Source organism: Ambystoma mexicanum, chromosome 12 (assembly GCF_040938575.1).
Source record: "Ambystoma mexicanum isolate Mex_15411 chromosome 12, UKY_AmexF1_1, whole genome shotgun sequence".
Lineage (NCBI taxonomy): Eukaryota > Metazoa > Chordata > Amphibia > Caudata > Ambystomatidae > Ambystoma > Ambystoma mexicanum.
The window spans coordinates 1,111,699,666-1,111,719,691 of NC_090936.1; the positions used below are offsets into that span (position 1 = coordinate 1,111,699,666).

Consider the following 20,026-nt stretch of genomic DNA (forward strand, 5'->3'; position numbering starts at 1 on the left):
CTCCACACTGTTTGCTCCTGTTCCTGGGGCAGCTCAGCAAGGGAGGAATGCAGTCCTGCAGCCACAGGCAGCACCAGCGCAGTAAGGGCCAGGTATCCTTAGGCCCGACGTGTGGTGTCCAGCAATGCGGTGGCCGTGTGCCACCCTGGAATACTGTGTGGGAGAATTCTATGTATGCCATTGCACAGCAACAGGGGGCATCATGTGAGATGATGGCTCAGGGCATGGAAAGGGTGGCCAATTCCATTCTCCCCCCTGAAAGGCAGATGGAGCTCCAGCAGCAGGCAGTGCGGTCCACATGCCGCTCGCACAGGCTGCACACGTTGGCCGCCATCAGGTACCGATCGGCTGACCTGGATGCTCTGCGCACAACCATGGCTGCAAAAGCCCACAGGGATGCCCTGAGGGAAGAGAACATCTGCCTCAGAACTACTATGGCTGCACTGGAGGTGGCCAGCAGTAGACAGGCAGAACAGCAGATGGAGCAGCTGACACACAACATCTCTGCTGAACTCCATGCAACCCGGAAGGGGATCCGTGAGGCCTTGCAGGCAGAACTCCATGCAACACGTGAGGTGCTGCATGGGGACCTCCGTACCGTAATCATGCAGAATCAGACTTTTCAGGCATGCATGCTTGCTGCCATTGAGGAGCATTCCAGGGCTAAGCAAGGTCAGCCACCCTTGCCATGCTCACCTTCTGATGTTACACCAGAGGGTGCCGACAGTGGCGAGAGCTCTCCCACTATAGGCTAGCCGTGCAGGCCATGAACCCACGGAGGTATTTATTTTCTCAACGTCCATGCATGTGGGTGTTGAGGTGCACTAAGCACCTCCTCCCTCAAGTTTGTTCCCACCCTCCCCCCGGTCCACCGTGGCCATTTGTTTTTTTTGTCTTTTTTCGTCCATTGTGCATTCATGTAACAGTGTGTTGCTTTGTGTGGCACCCGTAGGCATCCACTGTGTGTTCCGGCTGGGCCCATATAGGCTTGTCTCGTTTTTGTGTTTGTGGCTTGGGGTCCAGACACATATGCCACTCCTGCTTCCTCTTTCCATGGGCTTGCAAGGAGGGCAGCATGTGACAGTAACTTACACAGAGGCATTGGGCTTCCATCATTTCTGTGGCCATTTTGAAGTCCAACCTGTGTAAACAGCCCTTGTGGGGATTAATAATTGTTTGGCCTGTGCATGTTTAGAATGCATTTTGCTTTGGATATTGGTAAATGTGTATTTTATGATGTTAAACCTTCATGTATTACCTTGCTGCCTCCATCATTTATACCCTTCATGCTGTATGTGTTACCGTGCCCCCTTTAGCTAGCAGAGACCCACTCAAGATGGAAGGGATCCATGTGGTGACTTTGTCACATTGAACCACTTGTGCTATTGTGATTGGTCACTGTCCGACATTGTCACTGTTGGGTCCTGTGTTTGTGATATGCTATGCTGGTAAATGGATGTTCCTGCGTACGGTTTCATTTTGATGTGTCAGAGGGAATTGTTTTGGACATATTTCCATTTGTCAAAGTGCACTTTGTGACAGTTGTGTCATGTGTTGTGGGTAGCATGGGTTTTGGGAGGATTTAGGTGACATAGCAGTATTTGGATGTGCTGTTTTGCATGGGGTTAGTGGCATACTGCACCTTGAATGTGTGCCTTTTGGTCACAAGGGATTGTGTTGGTTTAAGTAGCTAGGGATGCATACAATGTAGCACTTGCAAGGACACATTCTCAGGATGGTAAGGTAGTGACAGTTGATTGTCCCTTTGTCATTATAGATTATCACCTGGAATGTGCCAGGCCTGTGTGCACTCCGCAGGGGTGGGATTTTAGGTGAAAAATTGTGCCACAAGCTGGGTACGGGCAGCCTTGCCACGTGCCCTTTCCCCTCCCATGCGCAGCGGGCATGCATGTGGTTGGGTATGTGGGAGCACCACCATGTCCACCGGTGCGCCCGCCGTGTTGCAACATTGTGCTGGACACATGCTGCCACAATGATCCTGCACACTACTGGTGGAGCATATAGTAGCTGTCCAACAGAGCGGTCAAGGGAGTGGAAGCGTGACTTTAGCACTCTGAATGTGCGCTCCACTATGGCCCTGGTTGCAATATGGGCTGCGTTGTATCTTACCTGGGGCGGGGGGGGGGGGGTTCCGTATTGGCATCATCATGAAGGTGTTCAGAGGGTAGGCAATGTCCCCTGGGGAGGTGATAAGGGTTGTCATTGGTTGGGTTTGTCTATTTGTCTGTGTGTGACATGCATGCATGTGCACAGGCATTTGTACTCACCAATGAGCCATGTGTTGCCATGCCTCCCAGCTTCCAGGTCCCGGTTTAGGGGTGACATTCTGAATATGAAACTATCATAGGTCGGACCCTGGATAGTTGGCATAGGACAGAGGTAATGATTCTCTTGGCATCGCATACAACCTGCACGTTGACAGAATGCCAGTGCTTGCGATTGCGATAGATGTGCTCACTGGGCCTAGGTGGACGTAGGGCCACATGGGTGCAATCAACGCGACCAAGCACTTTGGGGAAGTGTGCCACCCTGTAAAAGTCCTGGACCATGGCCTGCCTTTCTGCGGGTATTCTGGGCATGTATATGTGCCTGCGGACTGAGGGGCGTTCAGTCATGATTGCCAACACCTTGTGTAGGCAGCGTGACTGCGTGGGCTGTGAGACGCCACCAACTATGGCAGTTGTCCGCTGAAATGACCCAATGGCCAAAAAAATGCAGTACATTGAGCACCTTTTCCAGGGGGCTCAGTGCTTGGGAGCACAGGGTGGGTGATGTGAGGTCATCCTCCCACTGAGTGACCAGGTCTAGGATATGAGGTTCAAACCTATACCTGCCAAAGACCTGGTCATCAAGCATCCCAAAAAGGCAGGTCCTGGGTAAAAAAATGCGGCGCCTGGCTATCCTCCTCCTTCTCCTGCAGTGTCCCACGATCACTTCTGCGGGAATGGTACATTCGTCGTAGCTGTATACATGCGTTTGTTGTTTGCGCTCACTTTTATGCATTGGCTTTGGTGCGCGGGGGCGCTTCCGCCCGCTTTTGCGTGGCGTACGTGTTTCTGGGTTTGCGCGTCTTTTGCCGCACGCCGGTGAGCCCTGTTCGACTCCATGAATACGCGTTGTTAGCGTGCGTGTGGGCGTTGCAAGGATTTTACTGCGGTGCTTCCCCGTAACGCCCACGTTTTAACGTGTTCCCCATTTCACGTGTTTCGCCCCCTGTTTAGGTGTGTGCGCTGGACAGTGTGTGCCTTCGCTGGCCGTATAGCTCAAGGTGTTCGTGGTGTCGCAGTGACGTGTTGGACCCGCGCGGATTCAAAGCAGGTCTCAGGTAAGCCACACACAATGTGTTCCATGAATACAGAAACAGGCACATGCGCGCAAAAACATGTGCATGCGCCCGTTTTCGGCGCACTTTTATTCCATGAATTACCCTGCATGTTGTCACCTAAAAGGGGACAAGCGAACACCAAGAATGGAACTATGCACAACAGTCGTGTTCTAGTGAGACAGGGATGGCGCTCACTGAGGCAAAATAGGCAGGTCATCCTAAAAATGAACAAAATGTTTAGGGGATTTTGAATCACAGGCAAAGGGAATTTTCTACCCTGCTTCTACCAGCAATTCTTCAGACTAAGAACAGGGAGAAGAATTGGTCACAGGATCCTCCTCCTATTTTAATCAGATGAACAGTTTATAAAAGCCCTTGCAATTTCTATGGTTACTCCCAAGCCTAGGATTTGTGAGAAAATCTAATCTCTGTAGGCTAAACGACTTTTGGGATAGATTGCACATTTTCTTCACCATAGAAGGGGTCCGTTCCCCAACACCCTCAAAAGGAAAAATGTACAGAGCCGACAATTAAAAGATCCCCCTCAATGGGAAGGGCTGACATTTCCGGGATGTACGTTGCTCTGTAGAATCATACCTGCATAAAACGCCAACTTCCTCTCTTACAAAAGCAACCAAGCAACAAGTTTGGACTCCGGAGCCGAGTGAAGGGGTTCTATGTCCCTTTGCCGAGAGCTGTTTTTTTGAAGTAATTTCATTCATCATTTTTTAATTATTTTTGGGGTTCCCTATGCAACACCCCCATTCCCTAAACTATTGATCCTCCCCCAGACCCATCCACACCGCTTTTAACTCCTTACCCTCTATATATTTAGTTGAAAATGTTCGAAAAAACATTGTCGGTAAAACAACATGAGACAGAGTGAAGGATAGAGCCTTCATTTTGTTCTTACTAGTGGTCAGCTTAACTGTCCTCGGAATACCCTCCTTGGAAGGTTGCCCCTTTCTCAGTGTGGGTCTACAAATCCAGGCTTTAACTAGAAACTCAAAACCTTTCAAATGCTTAAGTACTTTAAATCATTGCCAAAGCAATAACATTTGAATGGACAGTATATCATCTCCCAACCCAGTGGTCTGTAGATGTGGGGATGCTTTATAGACTCGGGTGGGTTGCCTACTTACCCATGCCTACTTACCCATTAGGACTTTGCTAAAGTACAAAAAATGAACTTCACTTTCGGACAGGCATCCAACTACAAAGCGCAGCTAAATGCATTTCTTCCTGGAACACAAGCCTCGCCCTTTCCTTAGGAATTCAACATCTACTGGCCCAAAACAAATTAATATTATAGCAATTACCTCAAGGGAAGATCACCAGTATGATAACAGGAGGCTCAGAACAACAAATTCCTTTCACGACCTCTACTAATTAAGTCAACCCATTTCAACTTTAGAGCAAGCAACAATACCTCCATGATCTCATCAAGGGCACATTTCTTCTTTTTCTCCTTTGCTTGTGCAGAGTTCTTAGAGGGCTCTTTTCGTTTCACAGATCCTGCTCCCCCAATTGCCTTAAGTGCACTGGGTCCAAGTGTACTGTTGGAACATATTTAAATCGTTGGCATAAAGCGATTAACAGATACATACACAAAAAGCTGCATTTTAAGGCTGATACAAAAAACTCTGCATATCTATTTACACAAATTAAAATAATTAATTAAAATAATTTGACAGTCCACTACTGTGAAGGCATCAGGAAGTAGGCACAGACAACTGAGTAAAGTTTGGGTTTCAAACTTATTTAAAATCACAAAAAGGTCAGAATAAGGCCTAGCTTGCCCTATGCGAAGGTGGGTTTGGTTTACCTAACTAAAACTAATGATAGTCTGTGTCAGGAAGTGCAAATTGAATGTATGTCTGTGTCCAAAACCTATACTTGCGTAGGGATGTCAGCAACAAATGAAAATGTGTTTAAATAAAAGTTCATAGCTCAGGACACACTTAATCACAAGGGACTCCCTTCCCCAAGCTTTCAAGTCTCTCACTGGTTTCACAACAACACAATTCCTCTGGATTCTTCCCAGCTTTCAGGCCGTTGGCTCTTTCATCAACATCATAAAGTTCAACTCTAAGTTCACAATGCACAAGCATCTCTGGATATTGAACCATAAACCTATAAATTTGTCAAGTGGCTTCTCTTTAGTGGGGTGTATTCGGTCTAGGCAGAGTTATCGGAGCACACGGTCAACCCATTACAGGTCACACAACCGACACACCTGATTGGATTCATTTCCACAACCACTGCTTCAGCTCAAAAAGTGGTATTGAACTTAAATTCTTGCAGTTCTTTTCAACACTTGTTTAGCCACCATTCGCTTGTTGGATTGTCACTTTCTCGTAGTGTTGCCACAGTTTCAACTTTCAACTTGTTCAGTTCCTCCTTTTCTTCTGGCACTTGCCTATGCTTGCTTTTCCTCAATGTATACAATTCACAGTGCTTTATATTCATTACCGATGCTTGCTTTCTTTAGTTTCCATGATTCACAGTTCCTTTGTATCTGGGAACCATTTCCACTCATGTGGAATGTCATTAGTACTTTCCTTTGGTTCGGTATTCAAAATTGCAGTTAATTCACATACAAAACAGTTCAGTCTCCTGATTGGAATTTGCACCCTGCTCACAGGCTTCTCATTCAGTTTCAAGTTTTCTGCTCTCTAGGCCCTTCCCAATTGTACTACATTTCAGTATTCACAAACCGCATCAAACATCTGTGCTTTCCTTTTCTGAACAGGGAATCACATTGCCTCTGCTGTCGCTCACTCATTCGTCATGCACCACGCGGCTCACACCACAGCATCTCTGAGTCACTCAGCCTCACTTGACTCAGAGGGTACGCTGTCTTCGTATGCCCTTCTCTGCTCCAGTCGGTTCTTCATGGCTGCTGCTGTTCCTGGCTCGGCAAGCCCCTTTTTGTGGGTCTCCGACACCTCGGGCTACCGAAAGAGGGAGTCCTCTTGACTCCAGGAGGTTGGCAGCCTAACCCTGCCACCAGATACCTTCCGACAACACCCGCCACAGTCTGCTTCCGCTGCAAAGACTCTGCAGCACCTCCGCGCCTCGGACATGTGGGTCCCTGTATTCACCTCCGGTTTCTCCGTCTGCACGTAGTCCACAGGCGATCTCAACCTCCTTACTTCCTCCATTAGCCTCACCTCAGCGGGCCATTTATACCACCCCATTGGCTTCAGGCGCAGGCCATTCACATTTCATAACAGTCTTGGTACTCAGCATCCCTCTTCCTTGTCCCAGTACCAGAGAGGTGTTTGTGTATATAGGAGTTAATAAAGGATGAATGAGAGTTCCTCTGAGATATATTCCTCATCTCAGCACCATACTGGTGTTTGTATAAGTCTGTATTAATAAATGATCGATGTATGTCTCTATAGGATCTATTCCTTATTTCAACACCATAGTGGTATACATCAGGAGATGGTTTTCTAACACTATAGGGAAGGGATTGGTAATATCCCATAAAAGCCTGGGGGGACATTTAATTCCTTATGAAAGGGAAATGGGAATGCTGCGTCTAGCCCAAGGGTGCCTCCTACCCACTCCCCAAGTCTCCTCCACCCAGGTGATCCTCCCTTGCATATCCACCCCCATAGTCAGGATCCGAAAGTGACTGCCTTTTCCTGACCACCTAGGGGGAGGATATTTTGTGGAAAGAAGCGAGGACACCCTCAGATACCTCATACTACATTACAGATCACAAACCATTTCCATTTTGTGCTAACACTCTCCTCATTCTTTTATTGTAAATGTTAAACTGTAAAGTCACAGGAAACAGTTGCTCCCAGAGGAGCTTTGCAAGTACCATGAAAGGACCTCTATTAGCAGAGTTCTGGTAGCGACTTGGGCGTGCCCATCAGCTAACTGGATTGCTCAGTTTGGAGCATGACAGCTGATCATGCCAGTCGTCCACCTCCTACTGCTGGATATTATCTGCCACAACCTCTGCCTCCACTAACGTTTGAAAGGCTCCTGCTACCATGCCCTTGGCTCCGACAGCCCCTCCTCCTTGGCACAGTTATCACAATTACCATGGAAATGGATGATGGCTCAGGCCATGCCAACTGTATTTCTATTGTGTAAAAACGCAGATTGCACACATGTCGCACACAGTTTTTTCAGGCAAACAAAAAGCCTTAACTTCTTGGACCACCAAGTACAGCCCACCAAGCTTACCATCATTGCTAAAATACTGACCCAGATCGTGTAGGATTAGTTCACGAAGTTGTTGTCTGGAATGGAGAGTGAACAGTACATGCTCTGGTCCCTGGCTGTGTCTACTGTTAGGAGGAATATCAAAGCCTTATGGCTTAGGGTATGTGGTTACCCATCCCAAATCTAAGCTGACATTGTGCATCACTTGGTTCACCTTGCAGTAGCTGTAATTGTGCAATCAAGGTCAACTATTAGACGGGAATTAGTAGGAAAGAATTCAGGGCAACAGTATTACTTTGGCTAAGGAATGACCACACAATTAAGAAAATGTTTTATACATCTTGAAGAAGGCAATTAAGGTGGTAAAGAAGGATGTATACATCAAAAACCGGTTCATAAAGTCGCTAGGTTGGCAAGATAAGGATGTATACATTCTGGTTTCATGAAGACCGAGGAAGAAAGGGTAAAGACTGCTTCCAGTCACAGAGTTTAGTCATTTAAACATCTGGGGGAACCACCCAATCATTGGGAAACTGCAATATTCAACTTTCACAGGCATCTACAAGGAGTTTCTTTCAAGTGTGGAGTCAAGTTTGAATCCCATGCACCATTCGCAAACAGGTCATATCTGGTTCTGAGAAACAATCCTTTGGGGCACTTGCTCTGGGGTAACCAAACTTACAGGGCCTAGAGTCTCTGTGGGATGCACAATCAGTAGACGCGTTTGTTAGGATACTTTTCAACAGCCCTATGATGAACGATGATAAACCATCTAGCCTAATGGTAAAACAGGACACTTACCAAATGAAAGACAGTTCTATGTGAAAACGTCCCCAGGAAAATACAGTCATGTGAAAAGGCAGTCAGCAAAAAGTTGTTTTAAAAAATGTAGTCATTCAATACAAGCAATGCAAAGTGTTGCCAGTAATTAGGTCGCCTAAAGTGCTATTTTTAAATAAGCAAACATACAAGGATGTAACCATAAATATGACCCAAACCTCTAACAAAACCTCCACAGTCACCCTAACTGCATTCCTAAACCTTCCCCTAACTCTAATTACAACCCTTATTCTACCCTGAACTCTTACAGAACACTCACCCTTCAGCATGCTAAAGCATTTTATTTGCACGTGACTAAATAGAAAATGAACAGTGACCCTATCGCCAACCCATCACCAGCTCACCACAAAGTAAACAGCCCATGCCTTAATCCAAAACCTTGCTCTAATACTAATCTTAGCTTCACCATTACTTCAACTCTACCACTACCCTAATGCTTACTTTATCCTTACCACTAGGTTTACCCTAACCGCTAACCTATGTCAACATCACCAACTTAACTATCCCTTTAGCAATTACCCAAACCATTATTAGATTAGCCCCAGCCTTACAATAACCCCTACCCTAACACTAACCCTGACACTCAATTTACCCCAGTGACTTACCAAACCACAACTTCTTTACTATAAACCCTTTCCTTACCCCAACCTATATCCTAATACTAAACCAGGCAATCAAAAGCCCACTAAACCCTCCTTAACCCTAACTATTACCTTAACAGCACTACATTTGTGGCTACTTTTCAGCCGCATTTTCTTACTACTTTTAGCTTGGCAGCTTTATTTTACTGCAGAGGTATTTTTACCACGCCATTGTCACGGACTACATTTCTGTTATTTTCACTGGATAACAGGAAGACCAGACCACTCTATAATGGTATCTCTGGCAAAGCAATCGGGATAAACTTAAGGGAGGTAGGAAGGCTGGTGGCCATTCCCAATAGTTACCCTCAAAGAATACACAAAACTGGTATACTGAAAAACATGCACTTTTTTATAAAATCACACAGACTAGCTGTTGGGTCAAAATAAGTTCTTGGGACTAAAAACAGTAATAAACAGTGAAGAACCTACCCACCCATCAAACTCCCGGCCTTTAGCCACACAACCCAAACCTTTTGGTTCTGGGTGCCACTCCCACTCACCAACCCTGCAGACTCAGGTGTCCTCCAAGAAGGCCCTCTGCCAGCCCCAATCACGTCTCACTAACGAGCCTGAGATGGACCCTAGCTCCACGCACACTGCAGCTCCCTATAACGTGCCCGCTCCCTCAGCTGCCAATTTGCTTACACTGCCTAACTCTGTATCAATGCCCAACATTATGCTAAATGTTACAACTCTGCTCACCTATGCGGTCTCCCCTTAAGTTGCAGATATACACTACGTAATGCCAAATTATATGTATGTGCCTGCTCCCATACTGGACAGCACAATTGATTGCCTGCCTACTACTGCTCCAAATGACCTGCATCAGCTTGCACCTACCAATGCATATTTGTTCCCAAAAAAGGTAGATTTGCCCATTGTGCTGACTAATAGGCATCTGCTTAGACCTACTAGCAACGCTGCATTACCAAATGTTGTAGACACTCCCATTGCTGTGCCCGCTAATATGCATGTGCTTAGACGAACCAGCTCCCCTGCAGTACCAAATGCTGTAGACATGCCCAATGTTGAGCCCGCCGATATGCATCTGCATAGTCCTACTAGCTCCGTTGCATTAGCAGATGTTGTAGACATGCCCAATGTTGTGCCTGCCGAAATGCATCTGCTTAGACCTACCAGCTCTGCTGCAGTACCCAATGCTGTAGACATGTCCAATGTTGTGCCCTATAACATTCCTCCGCCCTTAACTGCAAGTATGGTTCTCACCAGCCAATCCCAGAACGCCCCACTCAGATGTGTCCTCACCAATGCGTGCTCCATCCATGCCCATGCCCTTGACATACATGACCATATCACCACACCCAACCTGGACCTCCTCATGATCACGGAAACCTGGCTCTATGAAGCCCTGCCATCTCCCGTTCACTCCCCCCAGGGTACACCATTTTCAGACAGGACCGACCCTACTCGAAAGGAAGGGGTGTTGCCCTCATAGCCAAAGACACCTTACACATCAGAAAAATTGATAAGACCATCGAGAACAATAGCGACTATCTTCTCCTTAAACTCAACCGCTCCCTCAACTGCACCATCTCCCTTCACCTCGTCTACCGCCCCCCAGGCCCCATGGCCGACTTTCACGCAGCATTGACACGACACCTGTCAGACAACCTAAAGAAATCTACTAAAGCCATCCTCTTAGGTGACCTCTACCTGGGCCTTAACGACCCCAAAGACTCTTCTGCCAAATCTCTCAACAGTGCACTGGAGACGCTAGGGTTCAGAAACACTATCTCTGCCCCTACCCACTCTCAAGGCCGCACCTTAGACTGGCTAGCCCACCACTACTGCCCACTCACCATTAAAGCCAGTTTCCCCACCCCATGGAACGACCACCACGTCATCCTATTCGACATCGTTACCCCTAAAAAAGTGTATCAGCCTGCGAAACCCCTGCCGCCTGCCACCATCAGAAGTGCACGGATGCTCACTGCCGACAGGCTCTTTCCTCACCTACTAGTGCCAGCCTTCAGGCCCCCCTTCTCTAATGACCCAGAAGTACTTGCCCAATCCTACAACACCGCAATCAAATTAGCTGTGGACACCATTGCCCCTCTCACATTTCGTAAAGCCATACCCACTAGACACTCAACACTTGGTTCACCGCTGACCTGCTAGAACTCCGCTCCAAGAAACGCACTGCACTATTCCTCTGGCAATCTAGCCATTCGGACTCAGCCAAACTAGAATTCCGAAATTCTCTAAAGACTACAAGAAAGCAACCTCATTTAATAGAAGAATTGCCAAAGCCAAAACAGACACTAAAGGGATCTTCTCTATCTTCCGGGAATTGGAGACACTCACCATCCCACCCCAAGCTATCACCAAAGATGAGGCCTGGTGCGATGGGATTCAAACAGCCATGCTCAACAAATTAGACACCCCACACACCAAAATTCAGACCACCCAACAATCCTTGACACGCTCTTCACTTCCTGAACTGCCCCAAACCAGCGGACCAACCTCCCTGTTCTCCTTCAAAACAATCCAGGAGCATGATGAAATCACCATCATGAAATCCATCAAACCCTCTAACTGCAAAGGGGACATCTGCACAGCCGTCATAAAGAATGTGCCAACACTCGCTCCCGTCCTTACAGCATTCGTTAATGCTTCCTTCACGACCGGACTGGTCCCAGTTTGCCTCAAAGAAGCATGGGTTTGCCTCCTCTTGAAGAAACCCGCACTCGACCCCACATCCCCCAGCAACTATAGGCCTATAACTACTGTCCCCTTCCTGCTGAAAATTCTGGACAAAGCTGCCTACCTCCAAGTGCAACAATTCATTGAGGCCAACAACCTCCTTGGTCTTCGTCAGTCTGGGTTTCGCACAAGGCACAGAGCTGAAACTTCCCTACTTCACTTAAAAAAAACAAATGGATGACGTTCCAGACTCTGGTAAACCTGCCCTACTTCTACTCTTATACTTATCTGTAGAGTTTGACCTTGTGGATCACAGCGTCCTCTGTCACCACCTGACATCGACAGCCCACTTCTCACCCATCGAGACTTCCTGGATCACCTCAATCCTGCAAGGCAGGTCCATGCGAGTCTTCTCTGACCATGCCTCTGCCTCCCCCTCCCATTATCCTTTGTGGAGTCCCACAAGGCTCATGCATTTCCCCCACACTGTACAATATCTTCACCAGACTGCTCTTCAATATCCTGGACTCACTATGTATAACCTACACGCAATACACAGACACCCACGTCCCCCTCCCTCTATCTGGCGACTGACACCAACTCCAAGACCCTCAATGCTGCCTACACCGCTATCCAAGATTGGATGGCCATGAACGGGCTGTGCCTCAAAAGTGACATGACGGAACTCCTCTTGATTGGTTCCACTGAAACATTAAAGAACCTCGACAATCAATACCTCAATTTCACGACAAACAACATCAAAATCACAGTCTCCGAAACAGTAAAAATCCTTGGAGTCCAACTAGACACAAACCTCTTTATGTCCAGGCAAGTCAACACCATTGCGTCTGCCGCGGCCTACCACGCCAAGCTACTCAATGCAGCTAGACCATTCTTGTCCATCGATAACTGCCTCGCCAGAGCCATAACAGGGTCTAGGTTCGACCACAGAAATGCCCTCTTTGCTGGCACGTCAATAAAAAACATTGAAAAACTCCAAACGATCCAAAACAGTGGGCTCCGTGCAGCCACTGGCACCCCAAGAAGGGACCATATATCTGCTGCCAGGAAACAGCCCCATTGGTTGCCCATTAAAGAATGTATACTCTTTAAAACTCTGGCTCTCACCCACAAATGTGTCAATGAAATGGCTCCCATATATCTGACACACAGATAGACATCCTCCATACCAACCACAACACTGTATGCCAACCTGCTCACCGTACCCAAAATGAAACTAGTCAGAGCAGGCGGCGTCAGCTTCCCATTCTCATCCCAAACTGCCATCTTGGAACTGCTGTTTCCTCATGTGCCTTGCCTCGCTCAGAGTGTGCTCTTGTGCTATGCCTTTTATCTGTGTGGGGAAGCTTAATGGAAGTCAGATGTGTGTGATGGTCAATAATTGTCTGACCTCGCCTGACCATGGTATTGGGAGGCGTCAGGTATACGGCTTGGGTGTTAGTCTGTTTTCCCTCCTAGTGGGATTTCCGTGTGAAAGTGTTTGTGTTGTAAAGAGGAGGGGGTTTTGGGGGGGGCGTGGAGTTCCTAACCATCCTACAGGGTAGGATGGGGTAAAGGTGTTACAGGGAAGGGGATACCGCCTCTCTCCATCCGGTGTCCCACTCCCAGAAGACCCCTCACCCAGCTGATCCTCCCGCACTGGACCACCCCCAGGAAATGGATCCAAAAGCGACGGTCGTGTCCTGGCCACCTGGATGACAGGTCCCTGGGGAATAGTGGGTGAGACACCTTCTGGTTTCTGACACCACCCAGGCTCCAGATTGCCTGGAAAGGCAGGAAGCGAGGGAGGAGTCCAAAAATCTGCAGCACTTTGTCTTTCAGCTTGCTTGAAAGGAACCAACTCCCAGTGGGGGCTGGCATTGAAATGCACTGGTATAGGCGCTATATAAATAAACTATCATATCATATGACAGCCAGACCACCCCTTGCTGTAAAATGCAGGGATAGAATGCAGAAGTTTTGCTGCAGTTCCTGATAAAAACTCTGAACCTGGAAGCTGCTGACAAGTCGACCACTGGAGCTTAAACTGAAGAGGAAGATTAACAAAGGACGGCTGAAGCAATTTCCAGCGACCGGAGAGTCTGCTGTGTAACCAGAGCCTGCTGTAACCCTTCCTTGCAATCAACCTGGGGGTCACGGACGCAACGACTCAAACCCAAAGGCTGGTGAGATCCACTAGACTCAGAAAGACCTGCATTTTGAGCCATCCCACGACGTGCTGCGACCTTGCTGGGCTGTAATACCCCAATACTCTACGACCTCAAGCCATTGTGTGGTGTATGGTCTTCCGAGGTCCGAATCGATCCGAATCTTTGGTGGCCTCCTCTTGGCTCTCCAGAGACACGATTTGAGTCCTTAAAGTCCCCTCACCAGAGTGCTGGAGCAGATTAGCGATGTGAATCCGGCCTGCGATATTCAGTCTTTTCCCAGCTACTAAAAAGGGCGCCAAAACCACACAGCCGCATTCAGCCACTAAGAAACTCTTGCTTGGAGCCTTCCCCATTGATCCCTGCTGCAAAATTCCTTCCGGTGTCCTGTCTTCAGTCTTCATGACAAGGAATTCATCGACTGGATTTTTGGCTGCAGTTCCTGAAGTCCTCCTTCTGCAAACTCTTCTTCTGTGCTGAGGTACTGTGTTGGCTGGAGTATTATCTTAAGCCTTGTGTGATTCATGTGTAGCTTTTGGGATGTTTCATGTGATTGGGAGTCCTCTCATCCAGTTCACCAAGGCCCACTGCTGGGATCCCTCTAGGGTGTCTTCTCTGAAGTCCCTGGACTCTAACGCTAAAGTGAACTACTTACTTTTGAAGAGACTTCCAGAGGAACTCAGACTTTCCCTGCAACTGAACCCTCTCTCAACCGGTCTACAGCTGGCCCCGAGAGAACTCATGCAATAGACTAGGGAAGGACTGGATAAGAAAAGGCTTCTGTCTTGAAAAGTATAAGAAGTGTTTAAAAGTTACTTACTTGTAATAGAGTTGGTTGGCAAATGTCCCTCTGAAATGGGAGCAGTTACAAGAGTTCTGAGAATGTGTTCTGCTATTCTTAAAAGTATATGTAGGTTTGTTTTACTTGCCTGTGAATAGGATCCTCATTTTACCAAAAGAATTGCTGTTGGCTTCACCTAACTATTTTTTTCAGAGAATAAGTGTATTTGTTTAACAACTGGGTCGATTGTCGCCTGACCTGCTGTACAGCAGTCTAGAATGAGTCTGCCTTGTGTCTTACCTACCATGAATAGCTGTGTGCCATTCAGAATAAGTGTATTGTGAGTTTAACTAACCTTGGTCTGCCTTGTGCCATCCTAAAATAAGTTAGTTATTGCTTACCTCCCGACCTAGCTACACTTAAACATAAGTGTAGGGCGGCTGAGAGGAAATTGAGGTCTTATTGTTCATCCTTTGACAAACTGGCCAGTCGCCTGTTCCAAAGGCAATACTGACACTCTGTCGTCGCCAAGAAGAGAGTCCACATCCAAACCTGTGTCTCTGCGGCATCTAACATCTCGGCCGAACTCTTTAAAATCTGCAAGGAGCTGGCCAATCCTGCTGCAGTCTCTTCCCCCTCCTGTTGCCTCCCAGGCTCTTTACAATGCCCTTGCCTCTCACTTTATCTCAAAAACCCAGGACAAACTCTGGTTCTCTCTAGTTTGGATTATTGCAACAGCCTCTTTCTAAATCTACCTGCCTCTACAACTAATCCAGAACAGGACTGCAAGACTTGTCCTTGGCTTCAAGCCCTGGGATCGTATCTCTCCAGCTCTGAAATCTCTCCATTGGCTCTCAGTGGATGCAAGGATTAAATTCAAAACCCTCCGCATTGTCCACAAGGCTTTCTGGGGCCTGGGTCCAAAATACCTTCAGCTATCCCTCCGCAAATACCTCCCCTCTCTCAAGCTCTTTGCTCTTCTAACTCCCTCAGGGACAGTCAGTTTCTCAAAGAAACGTGCTGGGGGTAGATCTTTGTCTTCAGCTGGGGCCTCCCTCTGGAAAAGCCTCCCTGCCACTCTGAAACTTGAAGAGAACCATCTCCGGTTCCAGAAGCACCTCAAGAACTTCCTCTTTGCCTCTGCCTTCGCCCCCCCCCTCTCACCTCCTAATCTGTTTCTCTACCCGCACTGTGCACCTGGCCTACCCTCTAGTCTTCCGGGCCCAGGTACCTGCTCACCCTGTCACTCACTCGCACTCCTCCGGGCCACCCCTTGCACTGGGGTCTGTATCTGTACCCATACAGTCCCCCACCCTTCTTTTCCTGCACTTATCAGACATACCCAGTCTGCTGCCTTAAACCCAGCACTTGCCACTTGCTGGTTGCACTACCACTGTTACCTTCATTATTTATTTTGTATTCATCCGTTTTCTCCTTTGCTCTGCACTTTCCACTTCTCCCCCCTCCCATGCACTTTTCCCCTCCCCCTCTCCCATGCACTTGAGCGTTCTTGATGTCACTGGGTCTAGTAAGATCATTATTTTGATCTCCCCTGTTCCCCTCCCTTGCCTTGTCGCGCTCTGAAACACTTGTGTGCCAGGGCGATATAAACAAAATATCAAGATCAATACCTTAATCTGTTGAAGGTTACCCTAAACGTACTTGTAGGTTCATACCGTTCCATGAATTTGTGTTCCACTATTCGGAAAAGTATACTTGTAACAATGGGTTATGCATCCCCTCAATCTGCTTAGAGCATTTCCAAAAACACCTCTGTCTTTCTTAAAAGTGTAGCAGGGTCTTAAGGTCCCTGATTTGCTGAGTGCATTCGAAAATAGTTGGTAGGTGTTAATACTTGTCACCGAGTAGCTTAAGGCCCCTTCAGAAAGTATATGAGTTGTTTTACTAACTCTGAACTGAGTTCTAAAAAGTACTGTTGCATGGAGTATTCTTGTAACAGGGTTGGTTTGTAATGTGATTTCATAACCGAGCATCACTGCATGACTGACAGGGTCTACTACCCTTGAATGACAGTGTATTGAAAAAGCATTGGTAACCTGGTTTTACTCCCCAAGAATAGCTGTTTTCATTTGGAATGTGTAATATATTTGACTTACCTTGACTACTGATTGTATTCTTAATATATACTTTGGGTTGTATCCCTTAAGTATTGAGTTGGTTTTTAGAATTGTGCTTATATATAATGTGATCGTACTTATTTAGCCTAGTTGTATTTAAATAAACCATTTATCTTTACAATACATAGGGCCTCATTATGAGTCACCCGGTATGGAAATAACGGTGGCGGAAAATCTGCCGCCACTGTTGTTTCCATACCAGGTGATCTCGAGTCCTGCAGGCGCAGGTGTCATTCCCGCCAGGTCTGACCTGGCAGGTTTAACACCACCCACCTGCAGGGGGACGTGGAAACACCGGCACCATCAAGAGATGGTGCCGGTGTTTCCACTTCCCCATTGAGTCCTATGCGACTCAATGGGAATGGGGATTTACCAAATTCCTCCTCCGGAATTCCCGGGTCACCGGGGTCGTAATGCCCCGGTAATTTCGGGAATCACGGAGGCGGAATGGCAATATGAGTCTGGCGGTAATGTGACGGAATTTCAGGCACGGTTACCGCCGGACTCGTAATGAGGCCCATAGTGTTTCCTTCGACCATACGTATGCTACAATTTCGTTGTACCATGCTACAGCCCTCTCTCCCTCCTAAGATAAGCCTGGCTGCTCTGTACCATGCTACTTCATTCTCAGGTGTTGCAGCCTTATACGAAGAGTTGAGCTTATATACGGCCTCAGATGTATGGTTTTATGAAGATCTTAGTTGGACTTTAGAAAAACTATCCTAACAAGGAGAAGTAAAATATATTCAGGGCCTCACTGGTGAGGGTTAGGACAGAACTTTGGTCTCACACCTACATCCCTACACTAGTTATGTTATGGTACTTTTAGTTTACATTCTGCATGAGGGGCTACAAGTCACAGAAGGCAAGCAAAATAACATCAAGACACAGGGTAGGTAAACAGTAGAGTGAGAGGTACATAGCCGGTCAAGTGGCACAGCAGTAGAGCGCTCGGTTTGACATCTGTGCAGAGTTTGCTAACACAGGTTCGAATCCCGGCAGGACCAAACTCAGCCTTTCATCCTTCCGAGGTCGATAAATGAGCACCATACACCGTGGGTAATAATAAGCAACGCTCAGATACCTGAGGGTTCGTAGCGCTATATAAATGCGAAATTATTATTATTATTATGACAGGCCATCATAAAAGTAAAAGGAAGTTCAAGTTAAATAAAGAGACTTCATACTATGCTTCCATGACAAATTAGACACCATCAGTTAAAAACAAAAAGAATCGGACATATCAATTTTTCCGCCTATATGCTATAAATGGCAGAACTAAATGTGAGGGTGAAAGTCCCTATCTGTGCATCTGGTGAGAGGCCTTGTTCGTTTTCATTTTTCCTGACTTAACGACACCTTTTTTAGGAGGAGTAAAAATGTACAGCCTCATATGGGATGTGAGCGGTTTGGTGGAGGTCTGGCTTACAAGCAATTTTGGAGATTTCCCAGTGTGTCTCTGCACCACGGGCATATTGTGTGGGTACCATGGTTTTGTGTTTGTCCTGCCATCGCTTCCGTCCACATTGCACCCTTCCCATCAATCTCTCCTTCACATCCGTTCGAAGTAAACAATTTGTATAAAGCTTCTAGTGTGTTATTCCTCACTCTTAACAAATCTTAGATGCCTATTTTGTTAAGATACGTTTTCTAATCTGTAAATAGGGACAAATGTACTTTAGAATTAACCATTTTGACAAATCTTTTCAAAAATGTTTTTGGGGGTTTGGGGAAGGAGAAACCCCAGACCTCTACTTAGTGTGCGTTGTCTTGCTCTGCCCATTTGCTCACACATTGTAACATAAGGTTGCTTTTAAAAACATTTCCTGGGCCTCTTTTGGTTTCCAGCCCACAATCTCAGAGTTTGCTCCATTACTATATAGCATAAGTTAACATGAGAAACTAGCCCTCAGAAAAAGCTGTCTAAGTCTTAAAAAGAGTGCTCCCAAAATGTAATCAAAATAGCACTCAACACCAGAACCCATATTCACAGGCGGCACCCAACGCATCACTCCACCTGGGAGCATTCTCTAAAAATAGTTTGAGCCCAGTGAAGGAAAAGTGTACCGCTTACGTTGGCAGACAAGCTTTGCGCCGTGCCTCCGACACATCGCCATGGCATACACACCAGACACTTCCTCATTCAAGTGCTTAAGGCATCCCAAGAGATAATCAATAAAAAGAACAAAAACCGGCCTGTAAAAATAAAAGGGTGAGACAAGATGCAGCAAGTTCCTAAAAGCTTGGAGGCTAATCATCTCCCTTTGGAACTCCACAAATAGAACAGACAGTGCCAAGTGAGACTGGTCAATCGTGCAGGGAGCACAGGTTGGGTGGGAGTTATGCATAGGCCTAATGGAGGGAGCAGAGTCAATTTGGGAGTTAAAACAAACTGAAGTCTACTTTTAAAAGCACTACTTTGTTGGTCATATCGACATAGTATTTGTGTGTTATCTGCAGGACTTTATGAAAACAGACATCAAGAGCAGAAACATTTAATGATCACTTGCCTTGCCTTTGATGATGATGTCCCAGAAGTGCTGGCTACTTTTCCTAAATTAAAAGCAACTAAAAAAACAAAAATAAATGTCCTTTAGTGTGAAATTAACCTTTTGTCTAAACAGAAATAATATCAACGTCATTAATAGCACTCAAAACAATAAACATTAAGGTTTGTGTTCTAAAGGATATATTTAAAATCACTACATCAGTTCATTAGCAATTTTTTTTTTTTTTTTTGCTAAAGGAATTCTCAGACAAAAATATAGACTGAAAAGATTTCTGTAATTGGCTTTAAAGGGGATTATGTACAGTGCTCTATAAGCTACAACACAGAAGGATATTCCATGTCACACAAAGAAGTACTTCTTAACTTCTTTAATTGAAGTTGGGAAGCGTTTGGGATGAACTGCTTAGAGAGACTAGGAGTTTATCAATTAAAGAGTGGGGCTTTATTTTGGAATAACCCAATTAATTAAAAAGGATGTGAAGACGGGTTAAACTATAAGCTATATTGCTTCTTTTCTAGTGGAGAGCTTACTGGTCTCCCCCATGTTCCAAATTCTCAACAAAGTATCAAGGACATAGCCCCCAGGCTGTTACATATTTTGCGTAAGCAGGTTGTGAAAGGCTTACAAGCTACAACAGGCTAATTTCAAGCTAATATGTGCACTGGCCTCTTTGTATTAACATATGTAAACTATTTACTGTTGGGTTCAACATGTTATAAACACGCATAAACATAAAAGGTCAAACATGCA

At 46.3% G+C, this 20,026-nt stretch overlaps 1 protein-coding gene across 1 annotated transcript in view; it reads right to left on the reverse strand.

Annotated features, from left to right (window-relative positions):
• KIN (Kin17 DNA and RNA binding protein) overlaps nt 1-20,026 on the reverse strand; it is a 375,593-nt gene that overhangs the window by 118,663 nt on the left and 236,904 nt on the right. Inside the window, exons 7-8 of the mRNA XM_069629676.1 lie at nt 19,277-19,334; nt 4,776-4,902 (exon numbers count right to left, since the gene is read on the reverse strand). Coding sequence (XP_069485777.1) covers nt 4,776-4,902; nt 19,277-19,334 — 185 coding nt within the window. The remainder of the gene's footprint in view (nt 1-4,775; nt 4,903-19,276; nt 19,335-20,026) is intronic.